The 26,755-nt window shown below is 35.4% G+C and overlaps 1 protein-coding gene across 1 annotated transcript in view; it reads left to right on the top strand.

The window, feature by feature from the left end:
• Nucleotides 1-26,755, top strand: part of LOC105231083 (homeobox protein homothorax) — a 320,426-nt gene that overhangs the window by 7,162 nt on the left and 286,509 nt on the right. The window contains exon 2 of the mRNA XM_049448510.1: nt 20,371-20,651. Coding sequence (XP_049304467.1) covers nt 20,371-20,651 — 281 coding nt within the window. The remainder of the gene's footprint in view (nt 1-20,370; nt 20,652-26,755) is intronic.

The raw sequence follows: 26,755 nt of genomic DNA, 5'->3' as shown, positions 1-26,755 counted from the left end.
TTTATATGGGAACTTCTACATAACCTATAAATGCACTTACCACTCTTCTTAAAAATAACATATAAAAACACTAGAGTTTTCAACAAAAAATCTCATAAATATTGAAAATTTTTTTCAAAAAAATTAAAAAAAAAATATGAATAATATTAGCCATAATTAATTAGCATTAATTTAAAAAAAAAATCAGTATTTTCCTGCTCAAAATTTAAGCCAGTTGTTCTCAGCCTTTCGCTATTCGCACATATTTGCCGCATCAACGAAGAAAATATCCGCAATTTTCCAGTAATAATATTTTATAACTGTAATTTAACGGTTTATATTAAAATGTGCATATTTTATGAGTATCTCATACATACATATATACACAACGCAACAACTTTGATTTGACAAAATCGTATTAATGTGCCACAAGCAAGCATCAAACAGTGCGCCGTGCTGCAAATGACATTTATGCATATGTTTGTACTTCATCCACTTACAAAGCGCGCGCACACACACACACATATACACTCGTGCAAACCGATCAATGTGGCATTTTTATAGTTATCATTTCCATTTCACGCGGCAAACAAATAAATTTACGTTTGTGGTTTAATTTTCGATTTTACACCCATGAAAATTGTGCGGCTTGCCGATTAACTGCTGCAGCCAGTCAACAGCAATGGGTATGTGCGAATTGCAACGGCAACAATTAAAAGTGACAATCCTGGCGGCGGCAAAGGCGGCAACGGCGACCATACCGCAGTTGTACTTTTTATTGTTGTACGGAGCTGCGAGCTGCCATTTTTGCGCGCATTTGCCATTTTGCGGCGCGCTGGCAAGTAACCGAGCGCTCGCATATCAGCGCCGCCACTCACCTATACAGGCGCGCTCACACCGTGCGGCCGGAAAATTTTATTGCATTTTTGTCGTCAAACTCATACGTGTGTGTGTGTGTTTGGGTGTGTGTGGTTGTGCGTGCGTATACCTTGCCAGCATTCAATGTTGTTCAATGTTACAGCGACATTTGTTGTGGTTTTATTATTTACATACGCTCCGCGCTTTTTTCACAACAATTTTGTTGTTGCTGCGGCATTTTTGCGTTTTTACTCACACACACACCTTTCAATTGCATTTTACTATAATATTTATTGTTGTTGTTAATTTTGCGCTATTCTGCGGTATACAATTACAACAATAAAATTGGCAGTGTTGGTGGAAAATTCGTAAAAATAAAATAAAATAAAAACAACAACACATAAATGCAAAAACAGTCAGTTATCCAGCGTGCAAGCCACGCTGACCGCTCATGAAATTGCACAAACCCATGCGCGCAAGTAGGTGAATGTTGCACAATGTGCATTGTGTTGTTTGTGTGGCATATTTGTTGTTTGTTGTTGCAATTTTTATATTTAATTTGATTATTTCGCATACAAAGTAAGCATACACACATATGTATATACGCATGTTGCAACCTATTGTGGCCATCAAATACTTAAAACCGCAGCATTGCATTTTTGCGTTGCGTTGCAAAAAAGCAACAACAACAAATTGTTATACATTTTCATGCCGGCAAAACAAATTTATTTTCATGGCGTTTTTTATTTGCATAAAATTAAGAAGGTGTGGCGTGTGCGCGCATGTGTTGCAAGGAACAAAAAAAAATTTTAACAAATTTGACTGTTATTTTAATTTTTAGGTTAACCACAAAATTTGCCTTTACGTGTAATTTAAATCAAGGTGCACAGATAAGAGAATTTTATTGGTCAATTTAAAATGCGCCAAAAATTTAAACGGATAATAATGAGGATTGTTTATAATTAAAAAAATTTTAAATAAAAAATATTAAAAATTGTTTAAAATAAATATATAAAAAATCTAAAAAAAAAAATATTTTAAATAAAAAAAAAAAAAAAAATATTTAAATAAAAAAATAAAATTTTTTTTATTTTTTATATAAAAAAAAAATGTTAAAAATTATTTGTTACAAAAAATCTAAAAAAAAAAATGTTTTTAATAAAAAAAAAACAATTTAAATATAAAACAAAATAATAAAAAATATTTTAAATAAAAAAATATTAAAAAAATATACATATTTTAAATAAAAAATATTTAATAAAAGCTGCCACATACTCACCACCACATGTTCACTTTAAAATTGCACTGCAGCTCTTGAATCTTCCAACACTTGCAACGACTGCTTCACTGCCTTTAAAACAATGCAAATTTTGCTTTTCCGCATTCCAGCCTTTAGCGTTTTTTATCTTGCCTCCCCACATCTTATTGTGGCAAGTGCTACTATAAATATGTAGGCACTTACAGCTTGCACCCTTTAACTTGTGCCACACAAAAATTTCCATGTGTATTTAAATAAGCGCAGCTTAATGACGACATTGCGTGCGCGCTCCACTTGTCCTGCAGTTCGGCCAGCCGTCCAGCCACCACCCCGCTTTCATCACCTATCAACGCAAATGCGCTCGCATATACTATGTGGCATTTGTGCGCTTGTTGTTGTAGTTGTTTTTTGCGAAAAAAGTACGTCTTTTGCGCTCCAAAGTGTGCTTTCCAGGTCTGGCCTCGGCGACTTGTAAATTTTGAAAATAATGACGCTTAAATACAATGCATTTTTCAAAGGCTAAAGTAGCTGCGGCTCCTCGCAGGCTTGCGTGCGTCGGTTGCAACACAAGCAAGTGCACAATATGTATATGTATGTATTTGGGTTTAAGTGAGTGCAATGGCTATGTGATTATAAAGTAGGGCGCCCGCAGCTTAAATGCGTCACAAATTCGGCGCTTGGTGGTGACGGGGAGTAGCAACTTGATTTGCTAATTGTTACAGAGCATATCGCAAGTTTGTGTTATTATTTGTAGTAAAATGCCGTTATAATATTTTAGCTAATTTATTTTTAGTTTTATGCATTTATAAACGAAATGTGAAATTAGAAAATATTTACTACTTGCAACAAATTTTCAAAGTCTCATTAATCCTACCGCATCTGCCTTCCGTACGTAATTTTTATACCCTGAACAGGGTATATTGAGTTTGCCATAAAGTTTGTAATACAGAGAAGTAAGCGAAGGAGATCTCATGAAATATATATATTTATATATAAATGATCAGCATAGTGTGATGAGTCGCTTTAGTTAAGCCCTTCTCTCTGTAAATACGCGAAATAGTCTTCAAGTATTTAAGATATCGATTTCAAAATTTTCGCACGTCATTTTCTCCTAAAGCAGCTGCTCATTTGTCGGCATCGCTGATAATGAAGTACTATAACATATAGCTGCCATACAAACTGAACTATCGAAATCAAGTCCTTGTATGGACAACTTTTTTACTAAACGAGATACCTTCATAAAATTTGGCACACATTATTGTCTGAAGCAATATATAATCTCCGTAAAAATCGTACAGATCGGATCACTATAGCATATAGCTGCCATACAAATTGAACGATCGAAATCAAGTGCTTGTATGGAAAACTTTTTTACTAAACGAGATATCTTCACAAAATTTGGCATGGTTTCTTCTCCAAAGCAACGGTGCAATCTCCGAAGAAATCGTACAGATCGGATCACTATAGCATATAGCTGCCATACAAATTGAACGATCGAAAGCAAGTCAATGTATGAAGCCTTTTGTAATTGCGAAGATTATTATAGCTTTGCTGCAACCAAACTTTAAGTTTCTTCATCTCTAATTAATTCTCCTCTTTACTAATATCTTGGCAAAATTTAAAATTTACGCTCAGCCAATGAACCCATTTCGGAGCAACACGCTCTCTAATCGTACATCGTTTACGCTAATAAATATTTAGGAAAATTAATTTTAACAAAGGAAATGTTTATTTGAACGCATTACCGAATGCAGATAAGCATCTGTATGAAAGAAAAAAGTTAAGTAAAAAGCAGAAAACAAAACGCTTCATCTCTCAAAAGCAGCACAGCTACAAACGAGTTGAAACAAAGTAAATTGTTTGAGGAAAAAAAATGCGCGCATATTTAGACGCATATTGAACTTGAAATTACAACGCGCAGCATAAAAGGCATATACAAAAAGGTAAACTATACAAAACAACAAACTATACAAAAACAACAAACTACACAAAAAAAAGTAAACTATACAAAAACTCACCAAAAACCGGTAAACCGAAATGAGCGCTGGGCAAAAAAGCTCTAAACTCATCATTAAAGTATTTGAAGCCACAATAGACAAACTCGCCGCATAGAAGAATGCCTAAACAAAAGAATGAGATAAATTTACAAATTTAGGCAAAAGCGAAAAGTTATAAAACGCTCAGGTGTAGCCTGGTAATTTGTTTCTTTTTTGGTGTTTTCTTTGGCTGCAAGTATAAGCAACAAAAACACAGAACGTAGAAAGAAAAAAGCAAAAAGATGAATAAGAACCATCAACTAAGCAAAAAAAAAAATAAAAAAACGCAAAGTTATAACACAAAAATCATTTAGACAAGTTGCACGCTGCTCATTAAATTAAATGAGCCATCAGCACGCAATTTATTTTAGTATTTTTGAGTAACTTCTTTGGCCGGTATTTTTCGACGACCTCAGTGACGGCGGCGCAAACTAACAGTCAACTCGGGTACAAATGTAAATGGTGCTTCTTTTTTTTTGCTTTTTTGGTGGATTTTTACAATTCTTACGCGAACACGTACTAAGCTCGCGCCAACTTACTGTGCGTGCCACAAACGCGGCAGATTTGCCAAAAGTCAAGTTTGAGCGGCCCTTTGAGATCGCAAAAGTTTACAAGAATAACAGTTACCTGTAATTTTTGCTGTTTTTTTGTTACTAATTTAATGCTTTACTGTCGAATTGTCGATTTAATGAAATGTGCCAAATTTCCGTCGCATAAAAAGGTTAAGTGTAAGTGTATAAAATATACCTCATAACCGAAATGTAAACTCCAAAAAGTTAAAGAGGTCATTTACTAAAAATATGAAAGCGCTAAGTTGAATTTAAACTTTTTTCCAAACTCTTGCCAATTTTTAATAATTTTATGTTCTTTTTTTATTTTTTTTCCAAACTCATAAAATCTTCACTTAGCTGACGTCACTGCGCCCTCACATAGTCGCGCATTTGTATTTATTTATTTTGTTTTTTTGTTTGAAAACCGTTTTCTAATATTATTATATTTTTGGTTTTTCTGCTAAAAAAATTTAATTTGAAGTGTCATTTGCGCGTTTCAAAACAATTTAATACTTTCAAACGAATTTTCCATAAATTTTTCAAAAGCAATTTTTTGTGTCATATGTTGATTTCACATATTTTGTAGCGTCTTAATTTGTTTTCTGTGTCGTGCGTTTATTCTTATTATATTTAGTTAAAAATACCTTAATGCTTTGTGCCACATATTCGCATAATTTTGTTGTGTTATATATTTCAAGCATTTCTACATTTTTTTATTTGTCACTTAGTTGGGTTTTCGAAATTTTATAAGCACTAAAGCAATAATCAATCTTTTGCGCTTATTTATTGTGCTTTCGACGGTATTTGAAGTGCGGGAATTCTAAAAAATTTTGCGAATTTTCGAAAAATATTGAAAAAAATGTTTGAAAAATTTCGAAACTTTTATTTGTTGTAGATTTTTATATGTTAAAAAAAATTTTTATTTATTTTTCAATTCGAAATTTTACTCCAACTTCGAAATGTTTATTAATTTTAGGTATTTAAATTGTTTTTTTGTCACTTAGTCGGGTTTTCGAAATTTTGTAAGCATTTAAGCAATAATCAATCTTTTGCGCTTATTTATTGTCTTTTCTGCGGTTTTTGAAGTTCGGCAATTTTTTAAAACTTTTGCGAATTTTCGAAAAATATTGAAACAATTTTTGAAAAGTTTTGAAAATTTCAAAAAAATTTATTTCTTGTAGTTTTTAATTAAAATAAAATTAAAATTAAAATAATTTTTGGCTTCGACTCGAAATTTTTCTCTAACTCAAAATATTTTTTTTTACATTTTTTTAGTTTTCAATCAATATTATCTAAAATTTTGATTTGTTTCGTATACGAAGTTCCATAATTTTAAAAATTGCTCTACAGCTTTTCCTATTTTTAAAACTCTCTACAATTTTTTTTCAACTTCCTTTCTTTCCTCAATCAATATTTGCCCCTCAACATTACAACCACAGCATTTTCGTAAGTCAGCATAGAATTTTGAATATTTAATATGTTTTTATTGCTACAAATAGCACTTACTGACTCTGCAAACAGTTATTCGACTTACGCAGCGAAAAAGTAAAAAAATTTTGACCTTTAACTTCTGTGCCACAATTCAAACTAATACTTTTCAAGCGTTTCTAAAGCTTATCTCTAATCGCCATTCGACACGCATAAGTATTCGAGGGTCATCCGAAGGCACAAACACACTTTCAAATTGCAACCAAAACGAATGGCGGCAAATTGAGCTGCGGCGCGTAGTGTGAGTGTTGAAGAAAACATGGAAACATGCCACAAAAATTTATGAAAAACATTTCTATTTTAATTATTACTTAATCTTTTGATGCTCCACAACCAACATTTGTGTATGTCAAATGACAAATATATCTTCCATAAACATCTGAGTGAATTAGAAAAAAAATAGAAATTAATAAATGTGCCACTAGTGGGAGGCGGAACTCTAATATAGCCAAGCCACTGATGTAGGACACAGTGCAAATGGCAAATAGCAGACGGAAGCGACATGCGGCCAAATAACCAAATGACACGCAACAAAAATTAATTGCTTAACACCAAATAAATATGGGTGTGTGCCGAAGAAAATCGAAAAAAATACAAAAATAAAAATATTTAACGAAAAACAAAATAGATTTTAGTAAAAATGGAAATTAAGAAAATTGAATTTAGCAGCGAGCAACTAAAATGCTATGGCAACAGCGCGCTTCGGTGCCGGCATTTCAGGAAATTAAAGAAGAAAATTAAAGTAGCAACACCCACACAAAAGCGGGCGGCATAAAACGCGCTGATAGCCTAGCCGCATGCAACTAGCAAACAAAGTAGCGCCGAAACATAGGAGACGTTTAATTTTGATGGCATGTAGCGCGCAGTTAAAGCAGCAATAAAAACGAAATCGCCCCAAAAATTAACCAAAAATTAGTAAAAGTTGTAAATACAAGCATTACATCATAAATTAAGCGTTGAACGCTTTAAATTTTTTGGTAAATTTAAAGTTGCAACATGCGCTTTAAAGAAATCAATACTTTGGCATGCCACATTTTTGCGCCTATACAACTACATAAGCATATAACGTTTGCATTTTGCATACAAAGATAATAGGCGCATTCGCTACAGCGAAAGCCACTGAATCGGTGGCGCTATGTAGGCCTGTGGCATGTGGCCAGACACCAGTGAGTAAATAAATAAAATGACTAGCATATTTGCTAAGTTGCATATGCATTTGCATTTGCATATAAAGCGAGCGACAGCAACAAAAACACATGTGATTATATATTGATATAAATATATGCGTGTGTGTGTGCTTTCGAATAGAAAGCTTACCACCTTTAAGCGCCAGTGGTAAAATCGTTTGTGGCATTGGTTATGTGGCAGACACATATGCAAATTTTAGCACACATATGCGCTGCTCCAGCTACATTGCAAAATGCTTATCTTTATATAAACAAACACATGCACTTCCCTTCATATACATGTATACATTTATACATGTGTGTGTGTGAACTTGCCCGCTCTGACCAGCAGAAGCGATAAATGACCCCGAAAACCTCAATGGGCTGCCTAAGCACCATTTCAATGTTCTGCACATACGCGCACACACTAACACACACACACATACATATATAGTTGGTGTTGCGCCTGCGTTTGCTCCATTTAGCCGACACAATCACTCTGCTATTATTCCGATTTCTCAACAGAGTAACGTGTGTAAACGCAGCTACAACTGTATGTGTCTACTATCTCTAAGTTCCCTTCATGCTTCACCTACACTGCATGCAGCTAACTGTGCCCCTTTTTGGCTAGCCGAAAATGCGCCAGCTTTCACACACCAATACAGACATATGTATGGCTGCAGATGTGAACGTAAAAACAATGGCGGCGGCGGCAATGTGCAACACCTTCGCCATGCAATTTAGCAAATATTGCAATAGCAACAAAAATGGGAGCACAACAAAAGCAGCAGTCAACGGCGACCGGCGGTGCTACGCCTAAGCTATGACTTTTAGTTGCCACAATCTACAATCCAGCGAAGCAGCACATCCCATGGTGGTGTAGGTTGCTGATGTTGTTGTTGTTACTTTTGTTGCCAACAATTTTGTAGTGCGTTGCAACATGGTTTTTGTTGGTATTTCCATTTTCATTGTTGGTGTTGTTGTTATTTTTATTGTTGTAATTGTTTTTGTTTTTATATTTGTCGTTATTTTAACTACGAGCTGTTGCGCATTTGCAAATCGTTTTTGCAACCAAACAGTTGTATCAGCTAGCGTGGGTAAATGAGGACGCACCATGTTGCCGCAAATACTCGCACATAATATGCCAATGTACATTTACCTTATATGTATGTATATACAAGTATCGGCGTTGTATGTAGCAAATGGCATAGATAACAAAACACATGTGTGCGCAATCCAGGCAGAAATTGCAACTTCGACACCAGCAAACACTCATACGTATGTATCTATGTATATGTATGTGCAACATTTGAAGATAACCATTCTGCATCACTAAACGCCTACGCAAAATTATTGAGCCGTAGCGGCAAACATTGTACCTATGCGTAAATGTGCGTGCTTGCTTGTGTGTGTGTGCGTTTGTTGTAGATATAACCAATGTGCAACAAGCTCACTCGCATTTTATAACATTTTTTGGTTCATGTTGTAGGCATAAGTTGTTTGTTGCGTGGTTGCAGCTACATTTTAGCAACAATAAAAAATATTTCATCATAAAATTTGAAACATATATGCCTATAAATTACCGTTATCAGTATACAAGACATTTTGGAATTTGCAATAGTTTTCGCTTTCACTAAATAAATTGAAAAATTGCACTTTGCGCAGTTTTGTAAAATTAACTGTGCATATTTAAACGTGCTTAGCTGTACTTATGTATTTTTCGCATATATCTGTACATATCAGGTAGACTAATAGAGTTTTCCTATAACTTAAGCTTTTAATTTCATATGTTGCCGGAAAATGTTGCAATAAATTGTTGCTAAACATTTGTTTTATATTTTCGCTTGTATTTTATGCCAAATTTTTTCTGATTATTATTTATTTAATTATCGAAATAGCTTAAATATTAATTATGCAACATGTTGCAAGTAGTATTTTTCAACAATATACGCACAAGTAAAGCAAATTTTGCAATATGCCACGAGTCAACTTTATTTATGTACGTTTCAAAGAGAAATGAGATGTGTAAGCGCACCAGCCAACAATTTGAAACTTACATGGTTGTTGTTGTCTTAACTAATAACGCAAAAGACTAGCCTAGAGTAACCCGAGGAAAAATTGCGCAAAAAAATCGAAAATGGCTGAAATGAGGCAAGCGCGATTGTTGGTCAGCCAACAACAGCAACAATTGTGTGGTATGTATATCCTGCCTTCATAGTACCGTTGTAAAGCTGGTGTAATGTTGCACATACACGGTTGTAAGCGAGGTTGGTTTTCAGCGTGTAGGAAAAGAGTGACGTTGGTGACTGCATACAAGTATATACATACATATTTATATATAAACGTTTATGTATATATCGCGATATACCGTTAGGCCTTGGTGTTGCATGCACTTGTAGTCCTATGTGTACATACGCATGTATATTTCTACTAAAGTGTTGTCAGCAACAAAGCAGCAACCAAATATTGTATATGTACATCGCTATAGCTATACAAACATACATACATATGTGTCTGGCAACAAAATCGGCATTTTTTCCACCCAGTGCAAGAGGCAACACTAGCTGCCGTTTATTTCAAGTTCACGCATTTTTGTTGCAAGTATGCAAAACCAAAATAAGCAAGTGGCAATGGCACATTATCCATGTTTGCATACATAACTACAACTGTACATATGTATACATGTGTATAGGCAGTGCACACAAAGGCCGTTGAGCGCCAAAGCTGCCAAACTTAGGGAGTTTAGGCTCACAAGGCATAGACATATACAGTTACAAGGCTTTAATGGCATGTAACGGTCATGTGTGCGCACTTTTTGTTGCTACCACTGCTGCCTTGTTTTTGTTGTCTTTCGGGCAGTTTACATAGTTTGCATATCGCACAGCGCTTCAGATGAAAGTGATAGCCTGAATTATGGGGCTTTGCAGTTTTGCATTTGTCGGCCACTATTTCACACGTGCCCACAAATGTAAACATACACGCATCCACATGCAGACGCGTCTGTGCGCACGCAATTGCTATATTTAAAATGCATACCAAATATTGGCTTGACTTTCAAAGATAAATTCGCCGCATTGATTATTTTCCCAGCTTAGTTGCATGCAAATTTTCATGTTTGTTTTTATTTAGTGCACTAATATTTTGAGTAGCGTGCGAATTATGGCATTTCAAACAATTTAGTATTCAACCGATGTAAACAATAAATTGGCGGCAATTTGAATGCTTTATTTTGCTAGGGCGAATATACACAAGGAATGTAATCACCACAAAAATACATAAATTGCGGCATTATGAAACTTTGTGTTGGAATATTGTTTTTCAAGTGCTTCTAAAGCATATGTGCGCTGTTTATGCAAAAATTTGAATTCGCCGCAAAATTTCAAAGTTGTTAATTTTGTTATTTCAATGTGTGTTATTACTTTTAAGCTCGAATAATAAGTTTTTAGTGCAAAAAATTGAATTTGCCTTAAAATTTCAAAATTTCAAAGTTGCTGTTTTTGTTTTTTTTTTTTTACTTTTAGGCGCGAATAATAAGTAATATTTCTCATAAATTTACTCATTTAAGTCAAATTTTACTTGCTCAATTGCAAACTAAATTCGCCGCATGAATTTAAATAACAAAATTTCATTTCAAGCATTTCTGTATAAAGTGCAGTTGGATTTTAGCTTAAAAAGCCAGTATTTGAATTCGCCGCAAAAATCAGGGTTGCTGTTATAATGTTATTTATTATTATTTTTTACTTTCTGCTTGCAAGTGTGTAATATTTTTGCTTAATTCATTCATTTAGTAGCGCTACATGCCTCATAAATGATCAGTTTCCCTTCTTTTATCGGCAATTAAATTTACCGCATGCATTTAAACATTTTTTGAATGAAGTTCAGCAAACACACGCTTTATCGTAACTATAAAATGGCACTACTACTTGCTTTCAAGCTGCTTATAAGAACGCATCTAACGAAGTATCCCACTTTATTGCTTTAAAAGCATATAAAAATAAATTTTTCTCGGAATTCTGTGCATATGGCGTTCGGCCGAGTAGCCACACCACCCATCAAATTATTTATGAAATTATGTTGACTTAATTTCTGGCAAGTAACCTGTGCAATGACTTGCTAATGTAAAACATGGCGTAAACTTGCCACAAAATATGCGCATACTACAAGCTCTCAATTTGTTCTAATTCGCTGTTTTTTGCTTTTTCCACCTTTCATTAGACGTTCTCAGAACTCGCTTATTGCAATAGTAGGAGCAGTTAAAAGCTTATCGCGTGTAATTTTTATGCGAAAAAATTATTACTTCAGTTTGTTAGCGAAAAAAATTCGCAACCGAATACAAATAAATATTAAATAGGCATGTTGTTGCAAACACTTACATAAGCTCAGCGGTTTGCGTGGCGTGGTTAAAGTGTATGTTTGGCACGCGGACGGCAATTAAACGTGCTGTCCTGTCGCTGGCGCGCAGTCAAGTTGCTCGAACACGTTACCCAGCCACATATGTACATATGTATGTATACATGTTTGTATGTATTTATATATGTACTTTGTGTTTGCTCGTATTAAATCTGCTGTGCTTAATGTGCTGCAAACATGAAAAAATACCTAATTTTATGCGCCCACAATAGCAACTAATCAGCATACGACGCACATAAACATACATATATACATACATGCTAAATATGTAAGAACTATATATGAATATGTAAATTTCTATTAATATGCATGTTAACGTTGATGTATACATATATTATAAGTACATGTATGTATGTGTTTATAAATGCTCCAGGGCTTCGGCTAGTGAATCTCATTGCATATCGTATCAATTCATATATGCCCCAAACGTCTCATAATATATAATAGACTTACATACGAACATATCTATATACATACATGAATGCATATATGTATAAACACATGTTTGGTACATGCATTTGCTGTTCTGTAAATACAACAAATCGTATGCGTGTATTCCTGTGAGCTCCAGTGAGCTTTTAGGCTTTCAAAGATGTCTACATACATACATACAACCATACATATGCGCTTACATGCGCATATAGCAAAGTATTCGCGGGCATTCTGCACGTGGTCGCTCTTCTGCGCGGCCATTTGCACTGCTCTCAGCTGGCTGGCTGGCTGGCTGGCACTACTCTCTTATTATATTACATGGCATGCTTGTATGTTTGTAAGCTCGCTTGCTATGGGGTATCATAAATTTTGAAGGATTTCTATTTTGAACTTGTCAAAAGCAGACACAACTGATTTTTGCGCCAACGCTGATTTGGCGGTATTTTTGGCCGCCTTTATTCTTATTTTTGGGTATCTCGCTTTAATGCTTGTATGTTTGGTGGTAGATTTATATGTTATATACTATATGGATGTATGTTGTAGCTAAGCAAATGTGGGTGTTAAAGGGTAGTTTTGACGGGGTGTAAGGTTGATAGTGCGACGTGGCATAGTACACGGCTGTTAGCGATACGGTTTTGCTACTATCAGCGTCATATATTATTTAGATCGGTTTTTTATGTAGTTAAAAAAAATATATATTTTTACTGCTATTTATGTTGCCATTTCTTGCGTGTTATTTTATTGCCTGTTATATTTCGAAGTCTCTTTTTGGTTTTTCCATTTTTGCTTTAACTCTCTGTTCACTCTATTCAATCATATGTATATAGCAGATATCGTTATAATTTGCGAAATTTTGTCAAACTCGCGCATTTTTCGTGTCAGAATCTTGTCAAATTTGTGCAGCAAGTTTCATTGCTTTTATGTGAATATGTATATATGTACATTATATATATTTTTTATGTGCATATTTTATATACATATATTATTTAAATTGACCTCACACACTCACAACTCACTTGCATTTCATCACAAATATTCAACTGCTGGTGCTCACCTGCCGCTGCAACCCCTTGCTAATAACAAATCACATGGCTGCCGTCTAACCTATGGCCTCACCGCTCGTTTTGCGAAATTGAAAAATCATATTTTAATATTATTCAAGACATTAACTGCATTTTAAGTTGCCATCGAAAAGTAATCAAAACTGCGCAGACAAGTTGCACCAATGCGTAGTCAGCCAGCAGTGGTTTTTGACCACAAACTACATACATACATATGTATACATATCTATACACTTATAAAAGGAGCCAACGTAGGCATCGTTGTCATGAATGAGCCAACAGTGCGGCAAGCAAGCAAAAAATTGCCAATTTTTATTTCGACATAAATAAATAAAATTAATGAATCAGTGAGTTTATGAGCTATGTTTGGCAGAAATTAAATGCTGACCGCTTCGGACGCGTAATCAATTCAGTCAGCAAGAATTCATAAACTATAGGCAATGATAGTATGTTAAAAAAAATATATTTTTTTGGGGGAGAGAGCATGAATTATTGATTTCATAATAATAAATAAAACATTAGAAATGACAAGAAGCACGTGTTGTTGCTGCTGAAATGTCAAAAAAATTAAGCAATGAAAGCATATATGGACTCAAGCAGTGAGCTTAACTGCTGAAATGTTGTTGAAAAGCACTGGAAAGTTAAATGAGAATGTCCATAAATTTTTACGTAACAAAAAAAAAAATTATAATAATAATAAATTAACTACTTTGCAAATTAGAGGAACAGAGTTTATTTTATATTAAAAAATAATTAAATTAAATTAATTTTGCTTAGAAAAATTTTATTTTTTTTTGCAAATTAGAAGAACAGAGTTCCTTTTATATTAAAAAAATTAAATTAACTTAAAAAAATTTAAAAAATTAAATTAAATTAAATTAATTTTTTAATCTTGATTAATTTAATTTAAATAATTTAATTTAATTTGCTTAGAAAAATTTTAATTTTATTTTGCAAAATTAGAAGAACAGGGTTCCTTTTATATTAAAAAAATTAAATTAAATTAATTAAAATTAAAAAATTAATTTAATTTAAGTGAAGTATTTTAATTTAATTTACTTTTTTAATTAATTGTTTAATTTTAATTTAATTTAATTTAATTAATTTTCAAATTTTAATTATTAAATTTTTAATTTATATATATCTGGCCATTATTTTGCAGAAATTATTTTTATACTCAGAAAGAACCTCCAGTTCATATTACTATCAAGAACTCAAAACTTTACCAATTTTTTTAATACATTTCGGTAACGAAGGCAAACACATACATATATTTGGTTACTTTTAATATTCCTTTACACATATATACACATACTTAAAGACTACTAAATAACACATATATTTACATAACATATATAACAAGCACAACAATTACTAAAGTAAATTAATTCAAAGTGCAGTTTGCCTGTTCTTTCTTCATTTAATCTCTAAACAATGCCACCTTTGATTTCTACAACGATCTCTGCTTCTTCTTCTTACGCTAAATTACTTCCTACTTCCTTTGCACACGAACCGCACGAGCGATTGAACAGCTTTTCACACAGCGCACACCGTCAGGGCCACATGCTGCAACTTATTTGTGAAAAAGGCAAAAAAAAGGCAAAAAAAGCACAAATAATATAAATGAAAAACAAATACAAAGATTAGTCAGCATGGTTAGTTGGCTGAGAAGTAGCGAAAAAGCAAGCTAAAAAAATTAGCAACAACAAGAGCGAGTTCAATGTCTGCGCGCTACAAATTAGCATAACAACTTTATAGTTTAACTACTTGCTATGCTATGAATATCAGCGCAAATGTATCTAAACGCTGAAATAAATATGTGTAGCTATAAGAAAGCAAACACAAAATACAAAAAAAAAATCAAAGCTGCAAGAAATCAAAGCGAAACAGCTGGCGCAGCCGGCTAGCAAAATAGTCCCACACTAGTTGCCACAGCATGGCATAGCTATGTAGAAGAGTGTCTTGCAACAGGCTAACTGCTTGCAACTTAACATTGGCAACGGTCACCACCAGCGTCGCCTACAAGTATGACAAATGCCGTGCAACAAATGCGATCGAAGAGCAAAAACAAATAAAGCAACTGCAACGAATTGCAACGACAAATCAACAAAAAACAGTTTAACCCACAAAAGTCAGCAAACAAAGTACAATAACAACAAGAGCGCGCAATAGCAAAGCAAAATATGCGGATTTGCAACAAGCCAGTGCCACAACTGGCTGGCTGGTTGGCTGGCCTACTGGACGGAGCTTGCTGTGACCGGCCTGCGGGCGACTGACAGTTGCTGCGACGAACTGTAATACACACCGACACACATGCAAGCTTTGACACAACGTTCAACGCGCAAATCACATACATACATATGTGGGTGTAACTGCGTGTATGTGTGTATTGGTGCCACATTGGAGGACATTTGCGCTTATTTCGTAAACCCGATTTTTCAATAACAATAGCAGTAAATTGTGTAGTAAAGTAAAGATATACATATATATACATATGTATGTATGACTTTTTGTTGTTTCCCGATTTTTTTGCTGTTTTTGCGCTGGTTCGGCGCGCAGGCGCAATGGCACACTAGTTTTGCAAAAATTGTCTCAAGCATTTGCTGCTGTGTGTGTGAGTGAATTTGAGTGTGTTTGCGTATTTTGTGTTTTGTGGCAAGCCTTTGTGCCTCGTTGCTTAGTGTGGTTTTTGTTTTTTTATTCCTTTTGTTCAAGGTTTGCGTGCATCATCGCGCTCGGTTTGCTGTGTGTGCGCGCGCAGGTGTTGTCTGGCTGCCTTGGTCTTCGCTCTATTGTTTCCTGTGATTTATTTAGTTTAGTTTTGAGAATTTTCTTCTATAATCTTTTATTCATGCATCCATAGAGTTAGTATTTTTTGGTTTCGGGTTACTTGAAAACAATTCTTTAAATTTTTTTACTAAAAATATTTAAGCAATATAATTAGCGATATATTTTTTTTGTAAAATAGTTTATTCAAATTATTTTTAATTAATTAATTATTTTTTCACTTTTTAATTTAACTTTTTAACTGAGACTAGTTCTCATTAATTACAATTTTAACTTATTTTATATTAATTACATACTCCTCTAAGCTCTGCCATCTCTTGCAAGCTTTTTTATTCACACACAACTTTTTAGAATCCTCTACACTTCTTAAAGCATATCTAAAACTTTGCAGCACTTGAATTCTTCTCAGATTGCCACTCCACGCAGCAGTACAAAGCTAGTTAGTCTCCACGCTCTTCGCTTATCTGCGGCTTCATCAACTCATTTGCCCTCCCTCGATAACAGAACGCACAACACAATCATTTAACCTCATTTTATGTGTTTTGGGCTGGTGGCTGATTTCTGATGCCTGTCGCCTGATGGCTGATGGCTCTGTCAGTCGTTGTCGTTGATGAGCCTGATGAGAAAGCTGCTGATAATCATGCCATACACTTGTTCGCCACATTCGTGTCGCCGAACGGATTCCTGCTGCCTCAGCATCCTCACACTGTACGCATATCACACCAGAAACAACAACAACAGCAACCACATGCAACACAATAGTAAAGTGCCGGCTCACACCCCTGCCGGCTGGGTTGTTCAACTTGACATTTACACCAACTGTCAATTGCTCATTTCAGTCAACCTGACTGCCTGTCTTCCTGCGCGATTTTGTGCCTCCGATAAGCGCAGCACACAGGGCAGCGCGCGCAGTTTGCCGCTTCCCACAGTACATTTTCGTCTCTCATTCAATTGTCGCTTATTAAAACGTTGTTGTTGGCGCATAAAAAAAAAAATATAAGCAAAAAATACATACAAACATGCAACAACAATGCGAGCATAAAATATGCAGTGTGAAATACACCGCAATCAGTTAGCTTACACGTAGATGAGTGTGTGTGTGTGTGCGCGCTGGTGTGTGGAGTGTCAAAGAGAAATGTGATAAAAATCTTTGACGTTTCACAAGCCTCGTTTAGCGGCAGCGCGTCCCCAGCGTTTGTCTTATATTTTGACAAAAATCGGCAAAAGGTAGCACGCGCAGAAGAGGAGGGAAGACAAGAATTTGTAAAAAAGGCAAGTAGCTTCAAGTGGAAAACTTGTTGAATGCACTGTTCAACGCCGCCGCGCGCACACGCTTCACCCAGCCTCCAATAGCCACCCACCCGTCTGAGCGTACGGTAAATATCACATAATGAAACTTGAGGCGCTTGTTGCCGTTGCCGCATATTTGTGTTTATTACTATTATATGTGTGCATGCCACAGTCAGTGTATGTGTGTGTGTATTGGTATGTCAGGTGAGCGTGGCGTTAAATTTTTTAATGTCTTACAAAAGTTTTAACACTACAGATCTTGAGAAGGCGATATAATTTCATTATTTCATTTTTCGTGTTTGTGGCGCGTCACATTTCCATTGGAGTCGTACATTGTATGCGAAACTGTTGTTACTCACTTCACAATAAAAGCAACGACAACAACAACGACAGCGCGACAGCAGTAACTTCATAGCGGCGGGCTGCGCTCAAGGCGTCAATTTCGTATGCAAAATGCGTGCACCGGCCAAGTGTTTATTGTTGTTGTACGGTGTGTAGTTGTTGCTAAAGTTTTTTTCCTTCAATTTTTTGATTGTTTTGCCAAGTTCATCTTTATTCCTGCCGTGTGTTGGCGTTTTTCGAGTAATTGTTTCACAAAGAAGCGTAAAAATATTGCTGACTTTGTTGTTTGAAGCGAGATTTACAAGGTCAAGCGGCAAAGTTGTTGTCAGCGGCAGCGCAATAAACGTAAACAGTAACAACCAGATTGCAACAATGTCAATACACTCGAGTAACGAAAGCGATTTTTTGGCGCAATAATTTTCAGAGTAATATCTATGTATATTTATTTGGGTGTATATAAGCATATATACACATATGTATGTATGTATGTATGTGTAAATGCTGGGAATAAGTTTTCGTCAAATTTTGCATTTTTTTGTTTTTGTAGCTTGATCAGTCAGTTTCTATGTCAGCTGTTGCTTTGCATTCATCACAGCAAAAATATGAAATTGCTGTGAAATTTCGCTTGTTAGGGTGGTAAAAAAAAATTAAAATTTATTCAAATATTTTATTATATTTTTGAAATTTTTTTCTAGCTCAGTTTTTGCTTCAAAAATTCTTCATTTTTAAAATTAAATAATAATTATCAAATTATCATTTTTTGTGCACACCCTAATGTTGTTAAATATTGAAATCAGCAGCACAAACATTTTTTGCATTTTTCTTTGAAAACAAAAATTCTTCTAATAAAATCTTCCAATAATTGTTATCTTGCGCAGACCCTAATGTTGTCAACATTTTTTTTGTTATAAAATCTTTGTGTAGATCAGTTTGTAGCATATTTATTGAAAATGAAAAAGTTTTGTTTACGAATTTTTTGCGCCCACACTAATGACCTTCAAAATTTTATTCAAAAATACCTATTACAATTAATAATATTTAATGACAATATTTTGCGCAGACCGTTGTGTGGTGAAATATTAATAATATATAAATATTAGCACACCCTAATGCTGTTAAACATTTTTTCTTACAAATTCTTGTGTAAATGAGATGGTAGCATTTATATTCAAAATAAAAAAGTTCTGCATAAAAATGATTTCGCGCACACCCTAACGTCCTTAAATAATTTTACACAAAACTCTTGTTTAAACCCACACTTACACATTTTTAGAAAAAAAAAATATTTTATTTAATAAATATTTTTCACGCACACCCTAGTGCTGCGCAATATTTGCTCTCAAAGATACCTGTGTAAACGCGCATTTAACATTTAGATTTGAAAAAAATCTTTGTATACCACTTTTAAGCGTAATTCCGCCAGCCAGTCTCGTAAGCTAGTAAGATTTTGCCACATATCTGTTATTGTTACACAGTAAGTCCAGGTGATTTACGACTATTTAATAGCTTCAACGCGGCGCATTAACTATCGCTTATACATATATGTATGTAAATGTGAAAATATATTTATGTAAGTGTGTGGTTGGTGTTAATGAGACTCCGCGCTTGACATTATTGAGCTATTAAATGTGCCATAAAATATTTATCAAACTATTTTATGGCAACAGACGCGCAGATAAAATCAAATAAAGAAGTATAATCTATATTATATACTAAGTGAAGATATATATACATATGTATATATATAAATTATATATTTTAGCCGGTTTCGATTTAAATATAAAAAGTTGATTGATAAACCCCACGAATGCTATTTCACATTTGAAACCTGTAATTCATCAAAACATTTAATTTTGCATGCATTGGAAAAAATTAAATTATAGCTGACAACTTGTTGTCACCCGTGCGCACTACCACGCCCCGTTCCCTGCAGCGTAAATCACTGCAAGTGTGTATGCGGACAGCATTTAGCTCGATTTTTTGAAAAAAATTATATATATGTATATAAGCTGTGTGTATATGTATGTACTTGCAGTTCGTCGCATCCGCGCTCGAGTTCGACTTTGAGATGTTACAAAAACTTATTGCACGTTATACTCATGACTTTGGCTTATAGCTGGCTGCCAATTAAAATTGCTGAGATTATTTTGCAATTAATTTTAATTAACAGCAATTTTAACGCTAACAATGACGCAGCCAAAATGTGTTGTAAGTAAAATACCAACAGCAACAACAACAACAATAAAAATGACAACAACAATAATTATATTTTGTCTACCAAATAAAGAAAATTCATGCCATAATTACTTTTTAGATTTTTTCGCCATTAATTGCTGCAATGTTAATAACCTAACAGCAGAAATTAAGAAAAAATAATATATTTTAATTAAAAAATGTAAACATTGCAACAAAAGCTGTCAAATAATAACTACATACATGCCACAAAAGCAACTGCACGTGGCAAAAATTTTGAAATATTAAATAATTATTTCTAATTTATAAATTATTATATATATTTAATTATGTTTTTTTTTTAAATAATTTTTTTTTTATAAATATTTTTTTTTATAAATTTTTATATTTTATAAATTTTAATTTTTTATAAATTTTTATTTTTTATAAATTTTAATTTTTTTTAATAAATTTTTATTTTTTATAAATATTAATTTTTAAAAATTTCTAATTCTCAATTTTTTCTTTCCACACACACAGTATGATGATGGCCTGCATGGCTATGGTATGGACTCGGGTGCTGCAGCAGCTGCCATGTACGATCCACATGTCGGACATCGGCCGCCCGGATTACAAGGCCTCCCCACGCATCATTCACCGCACATGACACACGCTGCTGCGGCGGCGGCAACAGTTGGCATGCATGGCTACCACACTGGCGCTGGTGGTCATGGTACACCTAGTCATGTATCACCGGTTGCTAATCACTTAATGGGCGCAATACCCGAAGTACATAAACGTGATAAGGATGCGATCTATGAGTAAGTACCATCATTTCTTTACACCCAAAATTTTCATCAAAGTTGTTTAGTTTGTTGGGAAAAATATACATATGTTTTGAATTTTCTATGTTTCAAAAAGCCTTTAATCAGGCAGCCGCAGAAATATTACGAACTCGCTCTCCACTCGCCAGAGGATCGTAACAAATATTGCTTCCTTACAGACCTCGTACTTTTAAGGCAAAAAAAATATATAGTTTTTTCTTTATATATTTTTTAATCTTTTTTTATATTTTTTGCTGCTCTTTCTCAGTGAAAAAGTGTGGCCACTTTGATGTACCGGCTCGCAGCTACAGAAATTTGAAAGCGCAAATGAAAAAAATAGCAAATCTCTCATTTCACTCACCTTCTTGTTTGTGGAGCATGCGTGGTACACAGTTTTTTTGTTATTTTTTGCTTCTTTTTTGAGGGCGTTATTCGAGTGTAAATTGTTAAATTAGGGGTTCGTGAAATTGCATGCTTGAGCGTGTCCTACTTGGCGCTGATTAAAAGCCAAATTTATTAGGGGTTAGTTGCTTAGTTGAGCAGTTAGTTGTAGTGTTGTTGTTATGTTAGCATTTACTTTTTATATGTGAACTTAGAGCAGCCTGTGAGTGGGGCAAGTGTTAATTTGTTGATTTTAGACTGACCAGCTGTCCCGGCGAAGGCCATTTAGAGACAAGAGTGAGAAAAAGTTGCAATGAGTGGTGATTAGTTGAGGAATGGCGAATATTAATATAAAAATGTAATAAGGAAGTTATTAAAGTATGCGCCGCTTGCAATTTGAGCACCCTTTGCGCCACTTTTTTATGATATTTCGCGCCTGTGCGCACTGCGAAACAAGCTTGCAATGGCGGCCACTATTGCTGCGTCTGCCACATTACTTGTTTGCAACTGTTGCCTCAGGTGTAAATGCGCACAATTACAAAACTTTAATTTGCACATTGCGTGTACGTATATAATAAGTAAAAATAATTCATATATATATAAATATAAAGAATATATATATTTAACACACAGCTGCCTTGAGCTGCCCAGTGCGCGCCGCTCCAGCGCCGTACGACCATACTTGAGTGCGTAGCGCAAGCGCTATTAGCATTTCGCATTCAGTTATGCAGCGATTAGTTTACCGTTTACCAATCCATTTGTGTTCTTAGTTGATTTCTGCCTTCTTTTTCTGTGTGCTGCTGCTCACTTGCTTGCGGCGCAGAACTGATTTCCGTTTAGCGACTACCATAAAAATAACTAACCACTCATTAAAGCTGTAAACTTCTTTCGCATACGCGCGGCTAGCAGCCGTAAGCTGCATGTGAACTGCAGTTTGCGCAGATAGTGACCATGGCACTTAACTGCCAACTTAATCCTTATGGCCATGACCAACAGTCAGGCAGCTCAGCAGCAGCAGCAGCAGCAAGTAGTGCGCACTATCTGCACAGCATGGCTTGCAACATTCCGCATTGTTGACGTTATCGCAAAAGCTGAGCACTAACACGACAAGCCTGCTCAAGCATACATGAACGCACCGCGCGTACCCCAACATCCACAGCGATACACACACACACACACGTTTTATAGCGAGCGACACGGCGCACACTTTGGCGGTCATAAAATGGGGACACACAACACCGGCCATGCAACCGGCCAGCCTCAACGGTAGCTTAGCAACAAACTGTGGAAACCGCTTGCGCGTTGCATGTGGCTTGCATGCGCATTGCATTGCGTGTATGCGTTATGTTGCCACCGCGCACATGCATTGCCACATAGGCAATATTGCGTAGCAGACTTGACGGCTTAGCGGCGCATATGCGTGCTTAAATACATACAAACATATACATATATACGTGTATACATATGTATGTATTGTACGCCTGTTGCCTCCATTTAATGGGAGCACGCGCTACAAGCAAGTACCGGCTGACTGCTTGTGCTTTTTCTTTCTCACAAGCTCCATTTATGGTCGCGCCACTGCATCTTCCGGCGCGCAACACTGTGCAGCATGCAACGCCACCGTGCGCTTTCTTATTTAAATGCCTCCATTCATGACAATACACAATATTGCCGGGAAATTTGGTTGACCGTTCGTTCGATTCAAATGGGCTGCGTTTTTTTGTAGCTTCTTTGCTTCCTTTATTGTGTGGCAAGCCTGGTAAATAGCTGCTTTTATTTAATAGGCGCAAATATTTGCACATTCTGCACAACACAAACAATCGCAAAAACAACAAAAAAACGGTATTCATATGCGCCTGTTATATCTTCCTGTTGCGTCGCGTGTAATAACTCGCAATTTGCAACATTTATGAATTTATGAATGAATGCAATAAGGCTAACGAACGTTGCCGCATATTATATGCAAATTTGCGTTTAAGCATTGGCATGCAGTAGGCAATGCTGTCCGTGGCCAGCATCTAGTCAATCATGCAAAATATTACTGCTTTTTGCCGCTGCCAGTTGCAAGCTGCAAGCTTTGCTGCGCTTGTAAATATCAAAGGCTGCGCTCTCATACATGCGTGTCCAAGATATAAATGCATATTTCCTTGCTGTTCTACATAGCATATTTGCATTAAATGCCTTTTATCAATTCACTGTTGCTTCCACTGCTCAGTAGTGCCACTTAAAAGCGCGCTCTTTCGCTAACTCTAGCTCGCTATCTCTATCTCGCTCTCGGCCAATCACTAAACTCACTAATAAGTGTTAATTTGTATTGCTTGCATGCTTCAATCAAGCACCGGCTTCGTTCTGAGCGCTCTATGCCACGCAATGCGCTTGCTACAACAAATCTATATATCGCTACATTGCACGCCTGTCTGTTTTTGTGACAAGTTGTCATATTGTAATATGTCATCTTTTTGACAGCAACATAAATACGCGCGTCACTTGTCGCATTGTCTGCCGGTCATTTGCTTGTGCAAAAATGATCAACCGTCTGTTTGTAGTTGATCAATAAAAAGTAAGAATTTTTATATATACATACATATATAACTCAATATATAGTATATTTGCCATTCACAAGCCGCCGAAGTCGAGCGACCCTCGACGAAGCGCACGCATGAGAGTGTCGTTTTCCAACTTTTGCTTATCAAATATACAATTTGTATCCGTCATAAGCTGTTGTGGATTACTAATTAATGTGTAGAGTGAGTGAGTGAATCACCCAGCTGTTGAGCAGTTGTTGATAGTAGCAATAGTAGTGTTAATTACTGACCTGACGCAATGGCGGAAGAGGGGAAATCACCTTTTAATGGTATTAAAATAGGCGCCCGAGTATGAATGCACTGCTTAAGGGAAATTAAGTGCATAAATTACCAATTTATAGATAATGAAATGACAAAGAAATATTTCGAAGTCAAGAGGTGATAAATGTTACATTGATTTCGGCAATTTGTAACGAATAATTCTAATTAAGAAACAAAATTTAGTTGTAGCTCATATTTGCAGCTATTTTCGGCGAAATACAGCCTAAAAAGTTTCGAAATGCAGTTAATTATACTTTCACTACGTTAAAAGAGAACTTTTACTTGTAAAAAAGAGCTTTCGCATGCCAAAAAAGCTTTAATTTGTTAAGCAATTGCCTTCAGTTGCTAAGTGCGGCAAATGGTGCTTTTACTATATTAGAAGAGAGCTTCCACTTGTAAAAAAGAGCTTTCATTTGTAAAATAAAGAGCTTTCACATGTAGGAAAAGCTTATATTTACTTATTAAGAAATTTTCTTCACAGTAAGTGGTAGTTTAAAAGCTTAAAAAAACAGTTTACGCTGGTAAAAAAGCTTCCATTTGTTAAAAAGAGCTTTCATTTGTAAAATAAAGAGCTTTCACATGCAGAAAAAGCTTATATTTATTTATTAAAGAATTTTTCTCACAGTAAATGGTACTTTGAAGGCACCAAAAGAGAGTTTGCACTGGTTAAAAAGCTTCCATTTGTTAAAAAAAGCTTTCACATGTAAAAAAAAGTTTTCATTTGTTAAGAAATTGCTTTCACTTATTAGAAAGACAGCCTGCCTCTGTTAACCAATACTTAGAAAAGCAGATTTTACTTCTAGGAAAGCGAACTTTCATTAGATAATGCTTTTAAGCGCAATAATTCAAAAAGCTTTCATAAAAAAGCATATATGGCAAAAAGAAACTCAAAGCTTTTCAAATAACAGTAGATCCAAACATAAGAAAAGTAGTTAGCGGTCACTTTAAAGCTGCTGTTTGAGCAAAAACTTTGGAAAAGCTTCGATATTAATATTTTACGCCTGACATATGCATTTAAATGTCTCGCACATTCATTTGAGCTATCAAAGCGTCAAAAGAAAAATTATGAATTCATTAAGCCGTAAGCTGTTTGTCATCAATTAAATGCGCTGTTTTCACAAATTGTATCAGACCACTACAACAATTTGATTTACAACATTTTCACCGGCCGTCTTTATAGTTCTACCACACAACACAGACACCTTCGGCGTGAATGAACAAACGAAATTGCTAATTTCACATATTATTACTAACAATTAGCACATAGGTGCGAAATTCGATTCACCTGTTTACCGAACACCAGCTTCCCTTCGATTGCACCCCCAAAGCGGTGAGTAAAACATTGCACTTATGTGCAATTCACACCTACTAAAGGGCAATGCGAAATTGTGGAGCACACAAAAATAAAAAATAAAACAACTCGCATAAAGAATGAGATCGAAAAACACTTTAGCACATGCTCACCTTCAACATTTTGGCATCATAATCACCCGTCGCCGGTGTGAATGCTGAAGTGTTGCACACACAAAAGGGTAATTATGAAATCAAGTGCATTGTACAACAACACTTATTGGGTTGTAGATATAAAAGCATTAAGACAACGCGCAACAACAGCAATAAAAAAATGAAATGAAAACAAGAACAACGATAACAACGAGAGTGATAAACACACGAAGCGTTGCAGCGCGCGCTGAAGATGAGTAGGAGTTAAGCAACACCAACAACAGCTGCAGCATTACGAACAAATTTATTGTGGTGGCAGCGCAGCGCAGCAGCAGCAGTAAATGTGCACATTTTTATTAAGAACTTAACACCTTTGCTCAAGTGTTTGCTAACAACTTGTAAGCGCACTCAAATGTCCGAGCGCGCCGCGTTGCTGACGTGCCACATAAGATGAAATGAACAGGTTGCACACAACAAGAGCCACAACACTGTGCCTGATAAATGCGTGTTAGTGCCTATCATAAAAGTAAACAACCTGAATGACCGGCGTTGCCAACTGGCCGCAGCAGCACTTTTATGACTTGCACAAAGAACGCCGATTGCGTTCGTTCGGACTCCATAAAAACGGTTAAAATGTAAGAAACCACAGACGCACATATACACGTGCACACATAAACAAGTATGCGAAGTGTTTGTATACGTGCTACTTAGGTGTATGTGTGCCACTTAGGTGTATGCGTGCCACTCAGCTGTATGTAGGCTTTTTAGTTCATTTTTTGGCTTGTCATCGTACATCTGTAAGCGCGCATGAGTCGTCACTTTTATTGGCAACACAAAAGTTAGCAGCTATCTCAAAGATACAACGTGAAAGAGCACGAAACAACAATGAAAGGACATTTCGGTAAAAAGGATATAAGCACAAAGCGCTAATGCACTGCCTGTTATATATATAAATATATATGTTTATGTTTGTGTTTGTGTTTGCCTTCGTGTTATAGCTGCTGATCAGCAGCGCATGCAATCCAACAATAACAACAGCTTGCAATGTGTTAAAGTGCCTTAAGTGCAGGCATATCAAACGGCCCAAAAGCGTTTCGTTTTTTCCACTGCCATTCAATTCTCTAATAAAGTAGACAACATTAAGAAATGGTTATATAGAAAAAATAAACATAAAAGAAATTTACTACTGAAACATGCTTTTGCTTTTGCGCTCGCTTGCCGCTCGTCATTCCGAAGAAAATTATTCAATTAAATGTCAAATAAACGAGCAAATGACTGAGTGCTGGTCAAAGTGGTGGGGAGTGACAGCAACCATTTGAAATTCTAATTGAAAAATTATAGTGTTCGCTGGCTAGTGGACAAATCGAGGGTGAAAAAACCGCAGCAAGGTAGTGAAATTGCTCTGCAAGCGCACAAAAAGCATTTGTTTAG

Source organism: Bactrocera dorsalis, chromosome 2 (genome assembly GCF_023373825.1).
Source record: "Bactrocera dorsalis isolate Fly_Bdor chromosome 2, ASM2337382v1, whole genome shotgun sequence".
NCBI lineage: Eukaryota > Metazoa > Arthropoda > Insecta > Diptera > Tephritidae > Bactrocera > Bactrocera dorsalis.
Note: the sequence above shows the minus strand (reverse complement) of the source record. Positions and strands in the feature narration are given on the sequence as shown.